Genomic DNA, 16639 nt, shown 5'->3' with positions numbered 1-16639 from the left:
CACAAATGGAAAAAATTATAAATCCCTGAAATATCTCTCAATGTTATAAGCATTTTATAGCTCATCTCAATCAACATATCAAGTAATATTGCCGCCAACTTTCCTGCAACTATCAGAAGGGAAAAAAGCCAGGAGAAATAAAGACTACAGATAATTCATAGCTTTACCTTAGCTTCTGATATCTTCCTCTGTCCTTTATACATACTATGAACATATCTTGATAGACTGGTATTCCCTTTCCTTTCATGTTTTATATAGTGCAAGTGATTTTAGGTAGTGAAATAAACATTCATGTAGCCATCAGAAATGACGTGGATGCAAAGATTATGGGAAACAGTAGTGTAAAGCTTATATACTAATAATCATGAGCTACCTTGGCACCATATCATTCTGTAGACTCTATGAAAGAAGTCCTAATTTTCTGCTTAGAAAATTTTCCTAATAAAGAAATTTTAAGGCTGAGGTATGAATGATTTTGCTTATCCAGCTTACTAAATTGGCATTGTGGTTACTTTTTAAAACAGCAAAATCTTAACAACAAAGAATAAGTCAATAGTACAGTTATACAAGGATTTGAAGACAACAGAATTCTGATCAATAAATGCAGTGAACAGTCTTGCTTGCAGAGGACTGACAGTGAAAAATCCCTGCTTTCCCTCACTTCCTAAGTAGTGAACTACATGTTTAGAGTTAGGCATATGTTAGGAGACATAGACAAGGTGTTAGTTTGACTTGTTACCTATATTTCTCTGTTATAAAGGAGGGCTCAATCAAGGAGATATCTCATAAGAAAAGGACAAAAACAATATATGTGCATATATACACACATATGTGTGTATGTATATTAAGAATCAATAAAACATGGCTAATATGTTTTGCATGACTTCTCATGTATAATGTATAATGCATTATGATGCATGCCTTTTCAATGGGTGAGGAAAGGGCTAAAGGGGTAAGAGAAATTGGAACTTAAAAGTGATTTAAAAAATTAAGAAGAGTCAAATATTTTTTTAAGTTAGATACTCTAGAGAAGAAATGATAAAGTGAGGAGCATAGCTTCTGATACTAAAGTGGCATTAAATTACTGATAAAATTAACATTGTGCCCATTAAATCTGTTATTACAAATTGTGTTTTCTTTTGACTTCTTAAAGGTGGCCAACCAGGTTGTTCAAGCTCTTCTCACTCAAAAGGTAAGCCTTTTTTCTAGCTGTGTGCATTTGGATGTGCCTTATATTAGTGGCTTACAATTCAATTTATCAAACAGACCATTTTGATGGATAGATATAATACTTTCCAATCAATTCACTCAGATTACACCAGTGAATGTTTCAGATGGCATATGAAGTCCTATTCGTGAACCTACAGAGTTGGAAAGTTTAAAGTCTTGAGAAGGTGGTAAAAAGCTTTGTGGAAATTAAGTCCGTAGATCTACTCAGTTAAAAAGAAAATCCATCATTATCATTGTCTAGCTTATGTTAAATAAAGTGGTAGTCTTTTTCCATTTCTGCCAAATGAGTGTATGCTTCCCAGAAATCAAGAACTATGCTTTTTGGTCCCTGCCATTCCTTCTCTTATTTTTAGAGCTGAACATTTTTAGAGCTATTAGCTTTAGAACAATTTAAGATCATGATTAAAGACCCTTGATAGACAAATATGAGTGGCTATTTGCCCAGATTAGACACATTTGGAAATAGTTCATCAACATTTCCTGTCTCAAACAAAATTCTGGGGGCTTCAGTTTTATTTTTGATTGTTGATGTGTGTGTGTGTGTATCTTTTTGAAATAGAATTCCTCTGAGAAAAAAGAATGTGCCCCTCCATGTATCATAAATTATATAGAAAAGAGTGTGGGTGGGTAATAGCATATCCAATCATATCATTTTATCTACATTTTTAAAAATATATATTATTATAGTTTGACTGAAATAATTAGTGGCTGTTTGTTAATTATAGGCACTGGGATAAATTATATTTATATTTTATATATTTTATGATATATTTGTTAGAATTTCTCAAATAGTACTTTTGCCAAAACATCCTTTTCTACAACTAATCAAAAGGCTTCATTTTAATAGTACAAATAAATTTGAGAATACTTATGAGAATAACTTCTTTGAGATGATCTGATTTGAGATGATTGCTTTCTCACTCCTCCTCAAAACTAACTGCTCCTTTATTTTAACCAAATTCAAGACTCTATGCATATTTCTTGGAAGATTTTTTTATTCCCAATGCTTTTAATGCCACCTCAAGATAGATAGGTAGGCAGTCTGGTACAATGAAAAGAAAAGGAATGGAGTGGTTCAGATCAGCCACAAAAAAGGAGCTACACAAATCCAAATACTAACTAGTAAACAAGTAATTCTACTATACAGTTAAGCAAGATGACAGGCTACTATGAGATCACATACCTCAGGGATATCGTGAAATATGAAGAGATGCTAAGCATCTTCAGTAGAATGACATTCTATGCCTTCTAGATTTCAATTGTGACTGTAAAATTTGTCTTCCTCTCCAAAAAGTCTAAAATTTATTTTCATTAAATGCATAATATAAGAAATAATATAGAGCCCAAACTTATCTAAATGAAACAAATTCCATAAAGGGTCTTCTGTGGCATAACTCATAAGAGAAAAATATTTGAATAAATTCTCCAAGTTGCAGAAATCTTTGAGGTGAAATTTAGGTTTGATTATAGATTTAGAGTATATGCTATGACATGAATGCTGATTCATTAATGATGTGCTTTTTGCTGTACCTACTTCCCCAATAAAGAATAAATTTTAGGTACATGCCAAGAATCTATTTTTTTTCAATAGATTTGGGGAAAAGGAATTTCCAGAACAATTTCAGCTTTTCCTTAATTTTGAAAATTATTCATTCAATCTTCAAGTATCATTATATAGATTCTCTTCACTATCCTCACTATGATCTTCTGAATGGTTGCTTTCCTCTTAACCATATTCTTAAAGAAGTAAAGCTTTTCCTGAAATTCAGAAATATTTGAACCTCACACAATATAAGCCAACTTAAAAATGTTATCTTTCAATCAGGATATGTAGCATCTATTTTATATCAGTTTGGCTTCTTTCTAATTGATATGTTCTTCATACTAAAGAATTTAAAGCTGGAAGAGTATGATAACATGGATATCAGGCATTGTAGAAAGACAAGACAATGGGGAAAAAAGAGAAAGCAGATGAGAAAAAGGTTGAAAGGGAAAAATTTTATTGCTGCTCTTCCTATCTTTTTTAAAATAACTTTATAGAAATCAATTGTGCTAGAAAGAAGGTGAGATTGAATCACATTCTTGTGTTAAGTGCATTAATATAAATATTAGGTATTTAAACAATGTTCATATTAATCTGATCCAAATAATTGTGTTTGGTCCGATGTTTGGGTATAAAATTCATGTTATCTATTTTGGAATTTTTTTTGCTTGTATATTCTATCTAGCCCCATTAGGTACTTTAAAAATATTGATAATGAATAGATAATATCATATCAATTTTTTTAAACAAAATCAAAATGACAACAACCAGAACAGAGTTTTGAAACCTGGTGCCTCTCAATATAACTTACCGTCTTAAAATATTAGGCCAGGTTTACTAATTCTTCTGCTAATTTGATATTAGATCACTTGGCCAGCAATCTACCCTCTTGAATTTTATTCACTTCAGCTTGAAACCATTAGTGGTTTAATTGTCAATGTTTCAAGTCATGTTTTCCAGATCATGTAGACACTATAAGTAGTAGGAAACACAAAAGCATCTTCAGTTTCTTGTGTGCTCTTTGGAGAAAATATGGCTTTTGTTCTCATTAGATATATTGTTAATTAGACCAGTGGATTATATGCATAGTTCATGGGAAATAGTTTTTATTCCCATGGATAGTTGATGTTTCTGTACCTTTATATCTTTCTGGGAAGATTGTCTTAGCTCTGATGCTCATGTAGTAAAAAGAACATAGGATTTGGAAGTCAGAGGGCCTAAGCAGAAATCCTGCCTATTTCACTTGCCACCTGAATAATGTGGGCAAGGTGGTTAAACTCTCTTGGTCTCAGTTCCCTATTTGATATTAAAGGACTTAAATTCAATCAAATCTAAAGACACTTCAAGCTTTAAATCTATTATTGTGCAAAAAGTAATGGAGCTATTTTGTGAATATCTTACTTTTCTATTCACCTAAAAACAGATGTAGCAAAATTTTAAGAAATAATATTCACTACTAAAACTCATTTTTAATATTCCCAAACTTGTCTGAGTAAATATATCTTTCCTTCCAGGTCACTTCACAAGGAATGGTCTCCTTTTTTACAAAAGTGATGGTTGTCATGTCATAGGATCATATATTAAAAAAACAGAAGGGATTGTTGAGGCTATCTCTTTAGAGCTAAGGAAACAGAATCTGAGAACTCAAGTACTTTGCTCAGGGTCACAAAGATATTAAGTGACAAAACTAAGATTTGAGCCTATCTAAATCCAGCACTTTTTTTGTTGCATAAAATCTCAGAATATAGATTTATAGAAAGAATTACTGCCCTGAGGCTCCTGCTGTACTGATTGGTAGTTGGCTCATTTAGCCACTTCATCTATGGCTCCAGTCATCTTCACTTAACTATCTCCTCACAAACAACCATGATTCCTGAACTTAGAAATTTATTCCTCATATCCCTTTTCCCCCCCTCTACTTGTCAATTCTGGAACCATAATAAAATTCTGCCATTGCTCTTAAAAAGTCTGTGCCAATCTCTTTCCTGGCTCTACTGAAGACCTGTAATTTTCCATAACAAAACATTATTTGAGATCACTGCTCTCTTATATATACCGTTTCTCCCTCTTAGAATGTAAACTCTTTAAAGACAGGATCTGTCTTTGGCTTTGTACACACAGCTCAGCAAATAATAAACCTTAATAAATTATTTTCATTTATTTATTCATTATGCTAGAGATTAACTTACTCATATTCATGCCTGTGGTAAAAACAATCCCTGAATCATTCCAGACAAATAAGAGTAAAACCTGGTATTAAAGCATCCAAAAAGTAATGTTACATGCAATTTCTCTGTCACTTAGTTTCAGTTAAACTTTTATCACTCACTCACATCACTCCTGCTGCAGCTTACATCATTGACCCTTATTCTGACTTATAAGAAGTAGAGAAAAGTTGACTACCTTCTCTTCAAAGTGAACAAAGTAGCATGCAAAGAAAAAAAAAGGTATCTATTCAGTCTGTTACTCTTTCTTCCCTAGTTGTAATCCATTTTGGTTAGAAGCATTAAGAATTGCTAACATTTCAAGTTTACAAAGTACTTTACCTACATTATCTCATTTGGTCCTTATAACAGCCTTGTAAGATATAAAGAGGGACTGGACTTGTAATTTCATAGGGACAAAAAACTTTTATTTTTTTCATTCTTAATTTATGGAATAAAACAAGCATTTCCATAATGTAGTATGATTTTAAAAAGTTGATTGCATATGAAACTGGAAATCTCTTATAAACAACTTGCCATTCCTTTCAAATATACAACAAAATTATCATGTAATTTTTTTTGTTTTTTTTTTCTTTCCTTCCCCAAAATTAAATTTTTTTTGTTTTACTAAATTGAAAAAAATAACCAAATTTATTTGGAGAATCAAAAAAGTCAAAATATCAAAGGAAAAGTGACAAAATGTAAAGAAAGTTTAGCAATAGCAGATTTTAAATTATATTATAAGGCAGTAATTATCAAAAACTATCTGGAAAAAATAACTCTTGGGAAAGAATTAAACAAGTATTTCCATAGCTTATCAGTAGTAGAAAATACAGTGAAAGAATTCTAGAACCTCTACTGTACAATTTGTTATTGAACTAATGGTGATACATTTGGTCATGGTTCCCAGTGTCAATATTTTTCCCCCAACTAATGAATTTCTACCACATTCTAAGTAACACTAATGATCATTTAAATTCTGACACTTATAGAGAACTATCTTTAGAGCACATTGATTTTTTTTTTTCTATTTGAGGAATATGCCATAGTTGTTCTTCATGGTTTTGCTGCTGAAATCGTTGATACCAATATTTACAATTCACCTTTCCCTGATAAAATTGGCTGATGAATATATTTGTATCAGTTTCTTCACCTGAAAGTGAAAATTATCATATTTTCTCTTCTTGCAGTAACTATTCATGTTTACTTAACTCACAGTCAATTATTATTAATTACTTAATTAGGGTAATGAAAACAGTTAGCATTCTGGAGCAGAGTGTTATATACATGCTAAAAACAATGATCAGTCTAAATAAATCATGCAAGGCTTATAACCAGGCAGTGGTTGATTTTTGAAGTCAAGCAGATGCAGGATTTTAATTGGCTCCCTAATTGTCCCCATCAAATTGTCTTGGGCACATAGGGAGAGTTTTCGGTTTTGCTTTCCTCCTGATCATCTGCATATTTGTCCCACTTTGGGTCTACCAGTTCTGCATTTCAAATCTGCCTTTGCTAGAGTCAATAAGCTTGGAATGTATCCTGTGCATACTCTTTTCTTGTTTAGCTAAATGATGAGTTAGCTGTACAATGCATCAGGACTTGTTCCTGTTTCTTTGCTCCCTTTAAATGAAATGCATTGTGAGTTGAATGATGATGAAGATTGCTGAAGCAGAGAGTAAACCTCTATGCTCCTATGAAGGCTGGCTGGAGCACCCACCCAACAGAATTATCTATAGATATCCTGAAACCTGTTTCTAAGCTCCCTCCCTCACCTCCACTGAGACTCCTTTTCTTTTTCAGTATCTTATTATTTTGCTCAGATTAATTCACTTTCAAGATGTCATGTACTGCCTGACTTTCAGTAATACTAAGTTGAAGTCAAACTCTTCATATCCAAAATAGGAATAGTTTATCCACTGCAATTCTAATTATAGCACCAGTCACCAGAATTCCCATCATCTTCATCCAGAAATATATATATATATATATATTTCTAGAACTAGAAACCATAGCTGGTTCTATGATTTGAAGTTCTGCCTCCAACATACATAGCCATTTAATACCTCTGCATCCCAGGCAGTTTTCCCAGGCTATGAGCTGTTGTTAGTGGTATGCTAGTAAATATTTCCCTTCTGCTCTCCTGAGGGAAGTGAGGTGATATGTATGTGGAGGACAGTACTCACAATAAACTTTTTAGATAAATTTGTATGCCAAACATTTTGTCCATCAGTTTCTTAAGTCTAGACAATCAACCAACAACAAAATATATCAAGCCTTGATGTGTAGCATTTGCTGATTTATAGATGTAAATGCCACCTAGAAAATTTAAGAATCAGCTCTAACTGATTCAGGCTGACTCTAGGAAACCTTTTATTGCAGCTCACCTACAGCTGATCTGCATTAGATGAAGGAATTTCCACAGCAGGTCTTACTTCTGATGAAATTGTAGGTCTGATGATTCCATCATAGCCTATTCCTGTCCTTAAAAATTAGTAAGGCACTCTGTGTTCTGTATTACAAACAGAAACAAAATATTTAGCATATCCTCTAGAAGTTTGCAGTCTAATTGGGAAGATATTATAAACGCATAATAATAACATAAGAAAACAAATTGGAATGTGTTTAGTAATAAATAAGAAGCAGAAAAAATAATATTACAGGAATTCTAAGGTGACATTGTCACTGAGTAGTTAAGGAAAGCTACGTGGAAGATATTTTATTTGAACTTGGATTTGAAAGAAATGAAAAATTTAGTCAAAAGAAGAGGGAAAGTCAATTGATTAATTAATATTTATTAAATACCCACTATGTTCCAAGCACTATGTTAAACCCATGGGATTCAAAGAAAGGTAAAAAACAGTTTTTGTTCTTAAAGAATGTTATGGCAGATATACCATGTAGACAACTTCAAATATACAAGCCTTATATAGGATAAAGTTGAAATAATCAACAAAGGTGAAGGTACTAGAATTAAGGAAGAGCAAGAAAGGCTTCCCATAGAAGGTAGGATTTTAATGAGACTTGAAAGAAATCAGCAGATGCAGTTGAGTAGGGAGAGCATTGCAGATATGGAAGATAGTTATTGAAAGTGCCTGGGGTTAGGAAATGGAATGTTTTTTCAAGGTACAGCAACATAGCCAGTATCATTGAATCAGAGTACAGAGTGGGGTGAGGGGTGAGTGAAAGGAGAGAATAAGATATAAGAAGACTGGGAAAAAAGGAAAGTTATGGAAGGCTTTGAAAGCCAAACACTATTTTACTTTTGATATTAAAATGGAGATGATAGGGAGCTACTGAAGATTATTGAGTTGGAAGAATTGGATACAAGAAAGCCCAACAAATGTATGCATAAAGTCTAGTACTTAGCAAATAATAAGCACTTAAAAATGTTTATTGATTAATTGATTTATGTTTGGAAAACAATATTCAGGATCATGGGAGCATAGACTTATAACTTCAAAGAACCCCAGAAGCCATCTAGTTCAACCCTTTCCTTTCTAGTAAGAAAACTGAGTCTCAGGGGAGATTAAGTGACACATACAAGGTCACATAGGTAGTAGGTGACAGAGTTGAGATTGTAATTCATATCATCTAAGTTTCTTTGAATAGAAAACAAAAAAAAGTTGAAAATGAGATTGGGAGAATGGGTAACAATTGTGATCACTCATACTTTAATGGAACTTTGTGCTTTACAATGGACTATCTTTATAACTATAAAATATACATAGTTCAGATACTATTGTTCCCTTTTTTTCAAATGGGGAAACTGAAGGTCAAAGTACTTAAGTGACTTGCACTTAGGTAAGATGAGATTGGAGACTTTGGACATTACTTAGTATCTATCTTAGATTCCTCCAGAGGAGGTCTGGTCCCTATAATGAGAGGAAAATTATCTCATTATTAGGAAAACTTATTTAAAAGTATTCTGAAAGTAGGATGACAATCTCATAAAAATGTGAGTGCTAAAGTTATAGTCAGTCATTAAGCAGTTAAGTTCTTGCTATATGCCAGGAGATTTGGAGATGGCTCCCCAGGAGTCATCCAATCTAACCACCTCATTTTGTCTGTAAGAAAATTTGACTAGGCTTATTTTTGCCAAAGGTATATGGATTTTCATTGGAAGAGGAAGGATTCAAATCTTGGTCCTCTAAATCTCAATTCACCACACTTTCCATTATACCATAATGCCTCTTTAAATCTCTAAATTCTTTCAACTCCCCAAAATAGATGCACTGCCAATAGTGACAGAAATGTGATTATCATATCTATCCATCAGGTCTGAGGCCAGAGAAACATGCGAGGATACTTTAATAGTTTCATTCCAAGCATGGACAGGTGACAAGTGTCCTTATTTAAAAACCATGACTGCAGTTCTCCTCCTCCCACCAAATGCATCACTGACTCTAACAGCTAAAGTGCTGTAAGTTATCCTGCTGAGCTTCTACAAATGAAAAAGGGAAGCTCCATCAAAAGCAATAGTTTCTTTAGTTCATCAAATTTCTATTCACTGAAAAAATATTATTGTCCTTATGGCTTCTGTTTTATGATTGCTTTTATGAAGACAGTGAAGAGACAAAATATATAGGTGGAAACACAAATTGACTTTATATGGCTAAGATTTATAGTCCTCAAAAATAGCATATCACATTGATCTATTTCTGATTTAAAGTTTTTCTTCTTTCTTAAAATCAGCATTCCCCACACATAATAATCCTATCAGACAGTGACTTGTAGTGGAAAACTTCATATCTGATTTATTCCTGGGGGGTTGAAAAATAAAACCCTAATTCTTTACCTAATATGTCTTGAAACATTAGACAAAATAATGCAAAACATATTTGAGTTTTTCTGACAGCCTTTTCCCCCCTTCCTTCAATGCTTGCTGCAGGACCTGAGGGAGGAGTGTGTAAAGTTGAAAACAAGAGTATTTGATTTGGAACAACAGAATCGAACATTAAGTGTGCTATTTCAACAGAGAGTCAAACCAGCTTCAGATCTACTCCTTCAGGTATGTACCCACATAGAGAACAATCTTTGCAAATGAAACTCTATTTCTGATAAGATACCAATAGAAACAATTCACAAATCCCTAAAAGAATGCTCCTAGTGTCATGGACTGTGTTGAATTTGAAAGAAGTCTCCCACAAGCTTCTGGTTTCTATGATACATGCATGTTTTTTAAAATATCAACAGAAAATAAGAAAAGGGATGCATACTAAGACATGACCACCAGAAGGTACCTTCCAGTAAACTAAATGGAATGGTGAAAGGATTCTAAGAGTTATTGAATAATTTGTAGAACAAGTACTTTTCCATTTTATGACAGTGAATAGTTTTGTTTTGATTTTTTTTTTTTGTGAAATGGAAATAGATTTCTTTAATGTAGTCAGAACCTTTGCAGTAAAAATGCAATAGTGGATTGCTCTATTGCATATGCAGTAATAAGTTAGTTTCTTTTTCTTTTTCTTGGTCAGGCTGGCCTTCCCTGAGACAGTTCTTTAGATTCATTACTCTTGCAACAAATGTCATCTGAAGGAAAGGGTCTCTTTAACACTCAAGCATACTTTTTATATTCTTGCCCATGACAGGGCTTTATGGAGCTGGTCCCAGAAAAATCTTTTTTCAATAAATAAACTGATGTAATCTATACTTATTCTGGCCCCTATCTTCATTCAATGTCATTTTTTTCTATCACTAGAGTACATGTTACTGTCTATTTTTTTCTATATGTGGTTAAAAAAAACAAAAAAACAAAAACAAGGAAGGGATATTCCACAGCACATATAACATCCTGGGACCATACCCTCCCGTACTTTTTCTACTGAGAAATATGGTTGATATCTCTTCTGAGATTTTGGTCATTTCATTTAATCTGAAATTTATTTCCCTTTAGTAAAAGTGAGGCTGGTGACTTTGCACAGTTTGTCCTCAGTTTAATTCAATTCCTTTGCATGTCATGGCATCACCTACCTAATGTCACAGTCATTTTTTGAGAACAAAGGGCAAACAATAACAATAATATTTATATGATTGTAGTAGATGTTGTGTATATCAGAGAAATTACCTATAAAAAGTACATTATAAATCTTAAAGTGCTATATGGATGCTAATTAGCTATTTTTATGTTATCTAGACACTGATCTCTTCACTATGAACCATTTCATCTGAATCTTCTAATTTTTCTCTAAATGCCCTATATCCATTATTTCTCATGGTGCAAGAATATTCCCTTGTATTCATATATATTTAGTCATTCAAAAATTGCTGGGTACCTATGTTCTTACTCATAATATCTCTTCTTTATTTACCATGCATAGGAAACTTTTTCTTCTGCATTATTTCTAATTTCCCACATAGCATGTTTTCTTTTTCAACTGAAATATACATCTACAACATTAGACACAACTGAACAGCTACAACTTAACCAAAATTCAAAGACAGAGAGGGAGGGAGGGAGGGAGGGAGAAAGAGAAAGGGAAAGGGAGAGGAAGGGAGAGGAATAGAAAGGGGGAAGAAAGGGAGAGAGAGAGGGAGAGGGAGACGGAAAAGGGAGAGGGAGAGGAAGAGGGAGAAGGAGAGGGAGGGAGGGAAAGGAAGAGAGGGAGGGAAGGAGGGAGGGAAAGAGAGAGAGAGAGAGAGAGAGAGAGAGAGAGAGAGAGAGAGAGAGAGAGAGAACGAAAGAGAGAGAGAGAGAGAGAGAGAGAGAGAACGAGAGAGAGAGAGAGAGAGAGAGAGAACGAGAGAGAGAGAGAGAGAGAGAAGAGAGAGAGAGAGAGAGAGAGAATATTAACATGCAAATTCTTTAGGCACTCTTCCGTGCATTTTAAAGTAATGTTCTTCCATTCAAAATGTTTCTTCCCTTATTGTATCTCAATATATTCAAAGAATCTGTCTACCAGGTTTACTTTGGAATATGTTTATGTAATAATTTCCTCTTAATTTAAGCTGCTTTTGAGCTTTCCTTTCCTTTCTCTGTCCCCTGGCAATCTTTAATCCCTGTAACATTTCAATATATATATATATATATATATATATATATATATATATATATATATATATATATATATATATATATTTATTACTTTTGGTTCTTTGTTGTTTTCATTGCACATTTGAATACTTACCTAAATGCCTTCAGTTAATTGAAAGAGTACTCGGGCCTCTTGAATCATTGCAAAGTATTTTTAGTTCTGCATAAAACACTAGAAAGGCTATGTCTTCCTGTGGGATTACAATATACTTCAGAAAAGGGGTCAGGCAAAGGTTGCCTTTTCCTTTTACTAAATATTTTAATCCTAGTATTTTGCATATTTGCTCAGACAAGTTGTCATCACTCTTTTGTCATGACTGTGTCATAAGTGAGAACCCAGGAAGCATGTCAGGATTCCAGCAAGGACACTACATCCACAACCACAGTTCTTTAGTCTGAGTTGAATTCCAAGGTCATTTCAAAACCTATGATCTCCCAGATGGCAGTGAAATGTACTTTTAATGTGCCACTGAAATGTACAATAAACATATTTAGAGCCCTCTGGGAAATAAAGGAAAGTTGCAGTTCGTTTCAGAGAAAGAAAGACATTTGATAAAGCTTAACATCAAAATGTAATTTGGACCCCCAAATTAAAATAAAATAGCTCTGTGAATTGCAAAATGGATCTCATCTCTTAAATTAATTTTCCTTCTGCTTTATCTGTTAGAGTCTATTTCATAATATATGACTCAAAAATAATATGGAAAAAAACATTATAACTAAATTCTTTTTTCCTAGGTTAGATCTACAATGAATAAGTTTATCATAGGGGATCTCATATCCATAAAAAACTATGTTTATTTTATTTTCTTATAATCAAGATTCAAGGCTATAATTATTTCTAATAGCTGTTGAGAATACATGAATTCTTATGTCATTTATTTCAATGTAAGGTTTTCTGGAAATATATATATGCATGTGTATGTGTGTATGTATGTATACACACACACGCATATATACACACACATAGAGAGAGAGACAAAGACAGAGAGACAGATAAAGACACACAGAGAGAGATTTGTAGCTACTGCTAATGAATCATAGTTGTTTTTTTTAAGGTAAATATAGTTATGATTATTCTTTTTCTTGAAATTTGCAAATACCTTGCAGCAGTATTCAAATGTTAGGATGCTATATGCATTTTGTCAACATAAACTTAGTTATGTCATTGAAATTTAAAAAAAAAATTTTTCATTTTCTTTCCTGAATTTGTAAGACTCATTTTAACTAGAACCCTATGAAATTATACTGGCACTTCTATTACAGTTAAATATTGCTATACCATGTAATATACTACCAAGCACAAAGCTTCCTACTTTCCAGCAGCTTATGTTTTTTAATTGGGCCAAGTAATGCATACCAACTTAGAGGAAGACATTGGTTTACCAGTGTGGGGCTTGTAATTATCTAAATACAATTTCAGAGCATGGTGGTTTTAATTGTTTTAGTACAAGTTTGATGACTAATTGGAAAAGGTAAATACATTCTGACTAAAATTAAAAGCACTATAGTTACAAAGAGAAGGAAAAATTGTCTGTCCTTATGGAGCTCAAATTCTAAAGGGAACAGTATGAAAAATAACTATGTAAATACAAGATATATATTAAAATTTCAATTCAACTTAGTTAAAACTTCAGTCAAACATTTACTAAATATCTGTTCTATGCCAGGCCTTGAGCTAAGTTATAAGGATACAAAAATAGAAATAAAAAAGTCTTTATCCTCAAGAAATTTATAATCAAAGAAGATTTATATATATATACACAAAACAAATTCAAGTTCTTCTTGCATATAATAACAAGGTTGAATGAAAAAATGAATTCTCCAGGTCAAAGAATGTGTTTGTATAAACATTCAACAACCCTCTGGGATGTTTCCTTGGAGAGGAGGAGACCATCTTCTTGCACTTCTTTTGGAGAATTGCTAGATAGTAAGGAAGGGGCAAAGGGAGCATGCTCTGATGTTCTCTGAATTGTAAAGATGTTGTTACTATACCATAGAATCATAGCCTCGTAGATGTAGAGTTGAATGGACCTCAGAAGCGTTCTATTCCAGCCTTTTGACTTTACTCGTCAGTCAGTCAACATTAAGCATTTGTCATTGCCAGTCACTGTGGTAAACACTAGACATACAAAAAAAGCGGGGAGAAATAGTCCCTATTATCAAGGAACTTATAATTCAATGGAGGAGATAATATATAAATAAGCAGTTATAGACAAGTTGCATAATCTATCAAATAGCATTTATTAAATGCTTACAGATGGCAGACACCGTGCTAAGTGCTGGGAATACAAAGAAAAGGAAAAATTGTCTCTGCCCTTATGGAGATTAAATTATGATGAGAAGACTAAAGCGTAACTATATAGATGCAAAAGCTATACAGAGTAGATTAAAATTGAGAATGGGGTTGGTATGGTCACACATGATTTTTTGCTTTAGAACAATCATTTTGACTACTGAGTAGAGGATATATCGAAATAGGGAGAAACATGAGATGGAGGGACTAATTAGAATTGGTCATTGGTCACTCCTACTGTCATGAGTGAAAGGTGATAGGGGCCTGAACTACAGTGGTGGCTCTGTCAGAGGAGAAATGGGTCCATAAAAGAGAGATGATTTGGAAGTAGAAAGGACAGATTTGGTTATGGATTAGATGTGTATGGTGAATAAGAGTGAGGAAGCAAAGGTAATATCAGGGTTGTAAATCTGGGTAAGTAGGATATTGGCAGTACCCTTGCCATTAATAGGAAAGAATGAAGAAATAGAAGGCAGGATGGTTTAGGTGACATGTCAGACCAAATTTGGATACAAATAATCTGCCTCCAGAACCAGTATTCTTTCCTTGAATTCTCTGCCACATCCCCAAGCAACTTCTAACAAGTGGTTATTAGAGAGGTAAAATAATTCTTCATAGAATTAAATAGATACCTAGTAGAAAAAGTCTCTGTTACACCCAATATTCAGATAACAAGTTATGACTATTATCAAAAGTCAAGAGTAGAACTGAGCATAAGACACACATGGAGGGGGAGGGGGGAGAGAGGGACAGAGAGAGAGAGAGAGAGAGAGAGAGAGAGAGAGAGAGAGAGAGAGAGAGAGAGAGAGAAAGTGTGTGTGTGTGTGTGTGTGTGTGTGTGTGTGTCAGGGAGAGAGGAAGGAACAAACCCTCATTTTTATCACCCTTCTCCTAAAAGATACATGGATAAGTATATGGAGATATTACTGAAAGCAGATTTGGAGAGATTCACATGAGATCCTAGGACCTTCACAATATACCAAAGAACATAAAATTTTAAGACTGACAACAAGAATCCCAAATTGTTCAATTTTGTTATGTCATGCATGTATGGGTTTTTAAGCAGACTAGGACATATTAACCTCAATTTCATTGTCTGTAAAACAAGGATAATAAAAGCCTCTACCTCACATAACAAAATGAAAAATTAAATGAGACAATACCCAAAATGTTTTGCAAACTCTAAAGCACTATATGAATGGTAGGTATCATTATTATTACTAAAAATAATACCAGTTTGCACTCCACTCCAGAAAAAGGAGTAAATACTGTCATGTAGAAAAATGAGTCTAGCAAACAAAGAACAACAAAATACTTTTTTTTTGTACTCAAAACCACCAGATGTATAGGACCTACATAATGGAGCATACTTAGAGATGGAGTAGTATGAAGATTGCTATAGAAAGTAGTAAAATCAATAAAAGGATCATATTTATGCACAAACTTTCTCTGTGACTATTTTTCTATATGATGGAAACCTGTGTGTTTTGCTGCCAAAGCATTATTCTCTTATGCCTTTAGCCTTGTACTCTTTTTAAAACTTATTTCTCTTTTCTTTTGACATTTCAAAGGGTCTACTGCTTATATCCTTGGGGCAAAAGTGAAAGGAGAGGATATAGGAATATGGTATTCACATTAACTGTTGAGATCTGACAACACAGAACAGAGGTGTGAAACCATTGCTGTCACTTTTCCAAAGGCTGTGGCTCTATTGCTTCTGTTTTATTCTGTTGTATTGTTTCCCAGGAGGCGAAAGGGTGTGTGGAATTCTTATTTCTTATTTAATTATTCATATTAGCCCTTATAATGAAAATTCAAGTTTTGATCATTCCCTTCTTTCTCTCCAGAAGCCAATCTTTCTTCAAAATCCAGTTTAAGTTCCAATGCTTATATTAAACTTTCTTAAACTATTCCAGGCCTAATTAACTTTTGACTTCTTTGAACACTTATAATAATGCTTCTAGTTTGTCCCACACAATTCAAAATGTAATTACATACTATTTTATACTCTTACCTGATTATCTTCCCAAATAGGCTAAGCTCTTTCAAACCAGGGCCATTTTTCTGTTATACACACAGAAAGGACCCGCCTATAGTGAAGTCATAATTGGAGCCCAATACATAGTTATTGATTAACTTATTAATTCATGGTTTTATATTTGCTATTTTCCAAATGCTTTTATAAATATTTTGGTGTTATCTTGATAATAAGAAGAAAAGAAAAAATGTTGTAGTATGGAAAAAAAAATCTGGACTTGATGTAAGGCCTACGTTCAAATTTACCTGTGACACTGGCCATGTGTTGATAAGAAACTCATTTAATCTTTCTGATTCTT

The 16639-nt window shown here is 33.4% G+C and overlaps 1 protein-coding gene across 1 annotated transcript in view; it reads left to right on the top strand.

Moving 5' to 3' along the window:
• NCKAP5 (NCK associated protein 5) overlaps window positions 1-16639 on the top strand; it is a 1106193-nt gene that overhangs the window by 898060 nt on the left and 191494 nt on the right. Inside the window, exons 9-10 of the mRNA XM_051985772.1 lie at window positions 1154-1192; window positions 9866-9985. Of these exons, the coding sequence (XP_051841732.1) occupies window positions 1154-1192; window positions 9866-9985 (159 nt within the window). The remainder of the gene's footprint in view (window positions 1-1153; window positions 1193-9865; window positions 9986-16639) is intronic.

The sequence above is a fragment of the Antechinus flavipes genome, chromosome 3 (assembly GCF_016432865.1).
Source record: "Antechinus flavipes isolate AdamAnt ecotype Samford, QLD, Australia chromosome 3, AdamAnt_v2, whole genome shotgun sequence".
Classification (NCBI taxonomy): domain Eukaryota; kingdom Metazoa; phylum Chordata; class Mammalia; order Dasyuromorphia; family Dasyuridae; genus Antechinus; species Antechinus flavipes.
The sequence above is the reverse complement of the archived record's forward strand: the minus strand, read 5'-3'. Positions and strand labels throughout refer to the sequence as shown.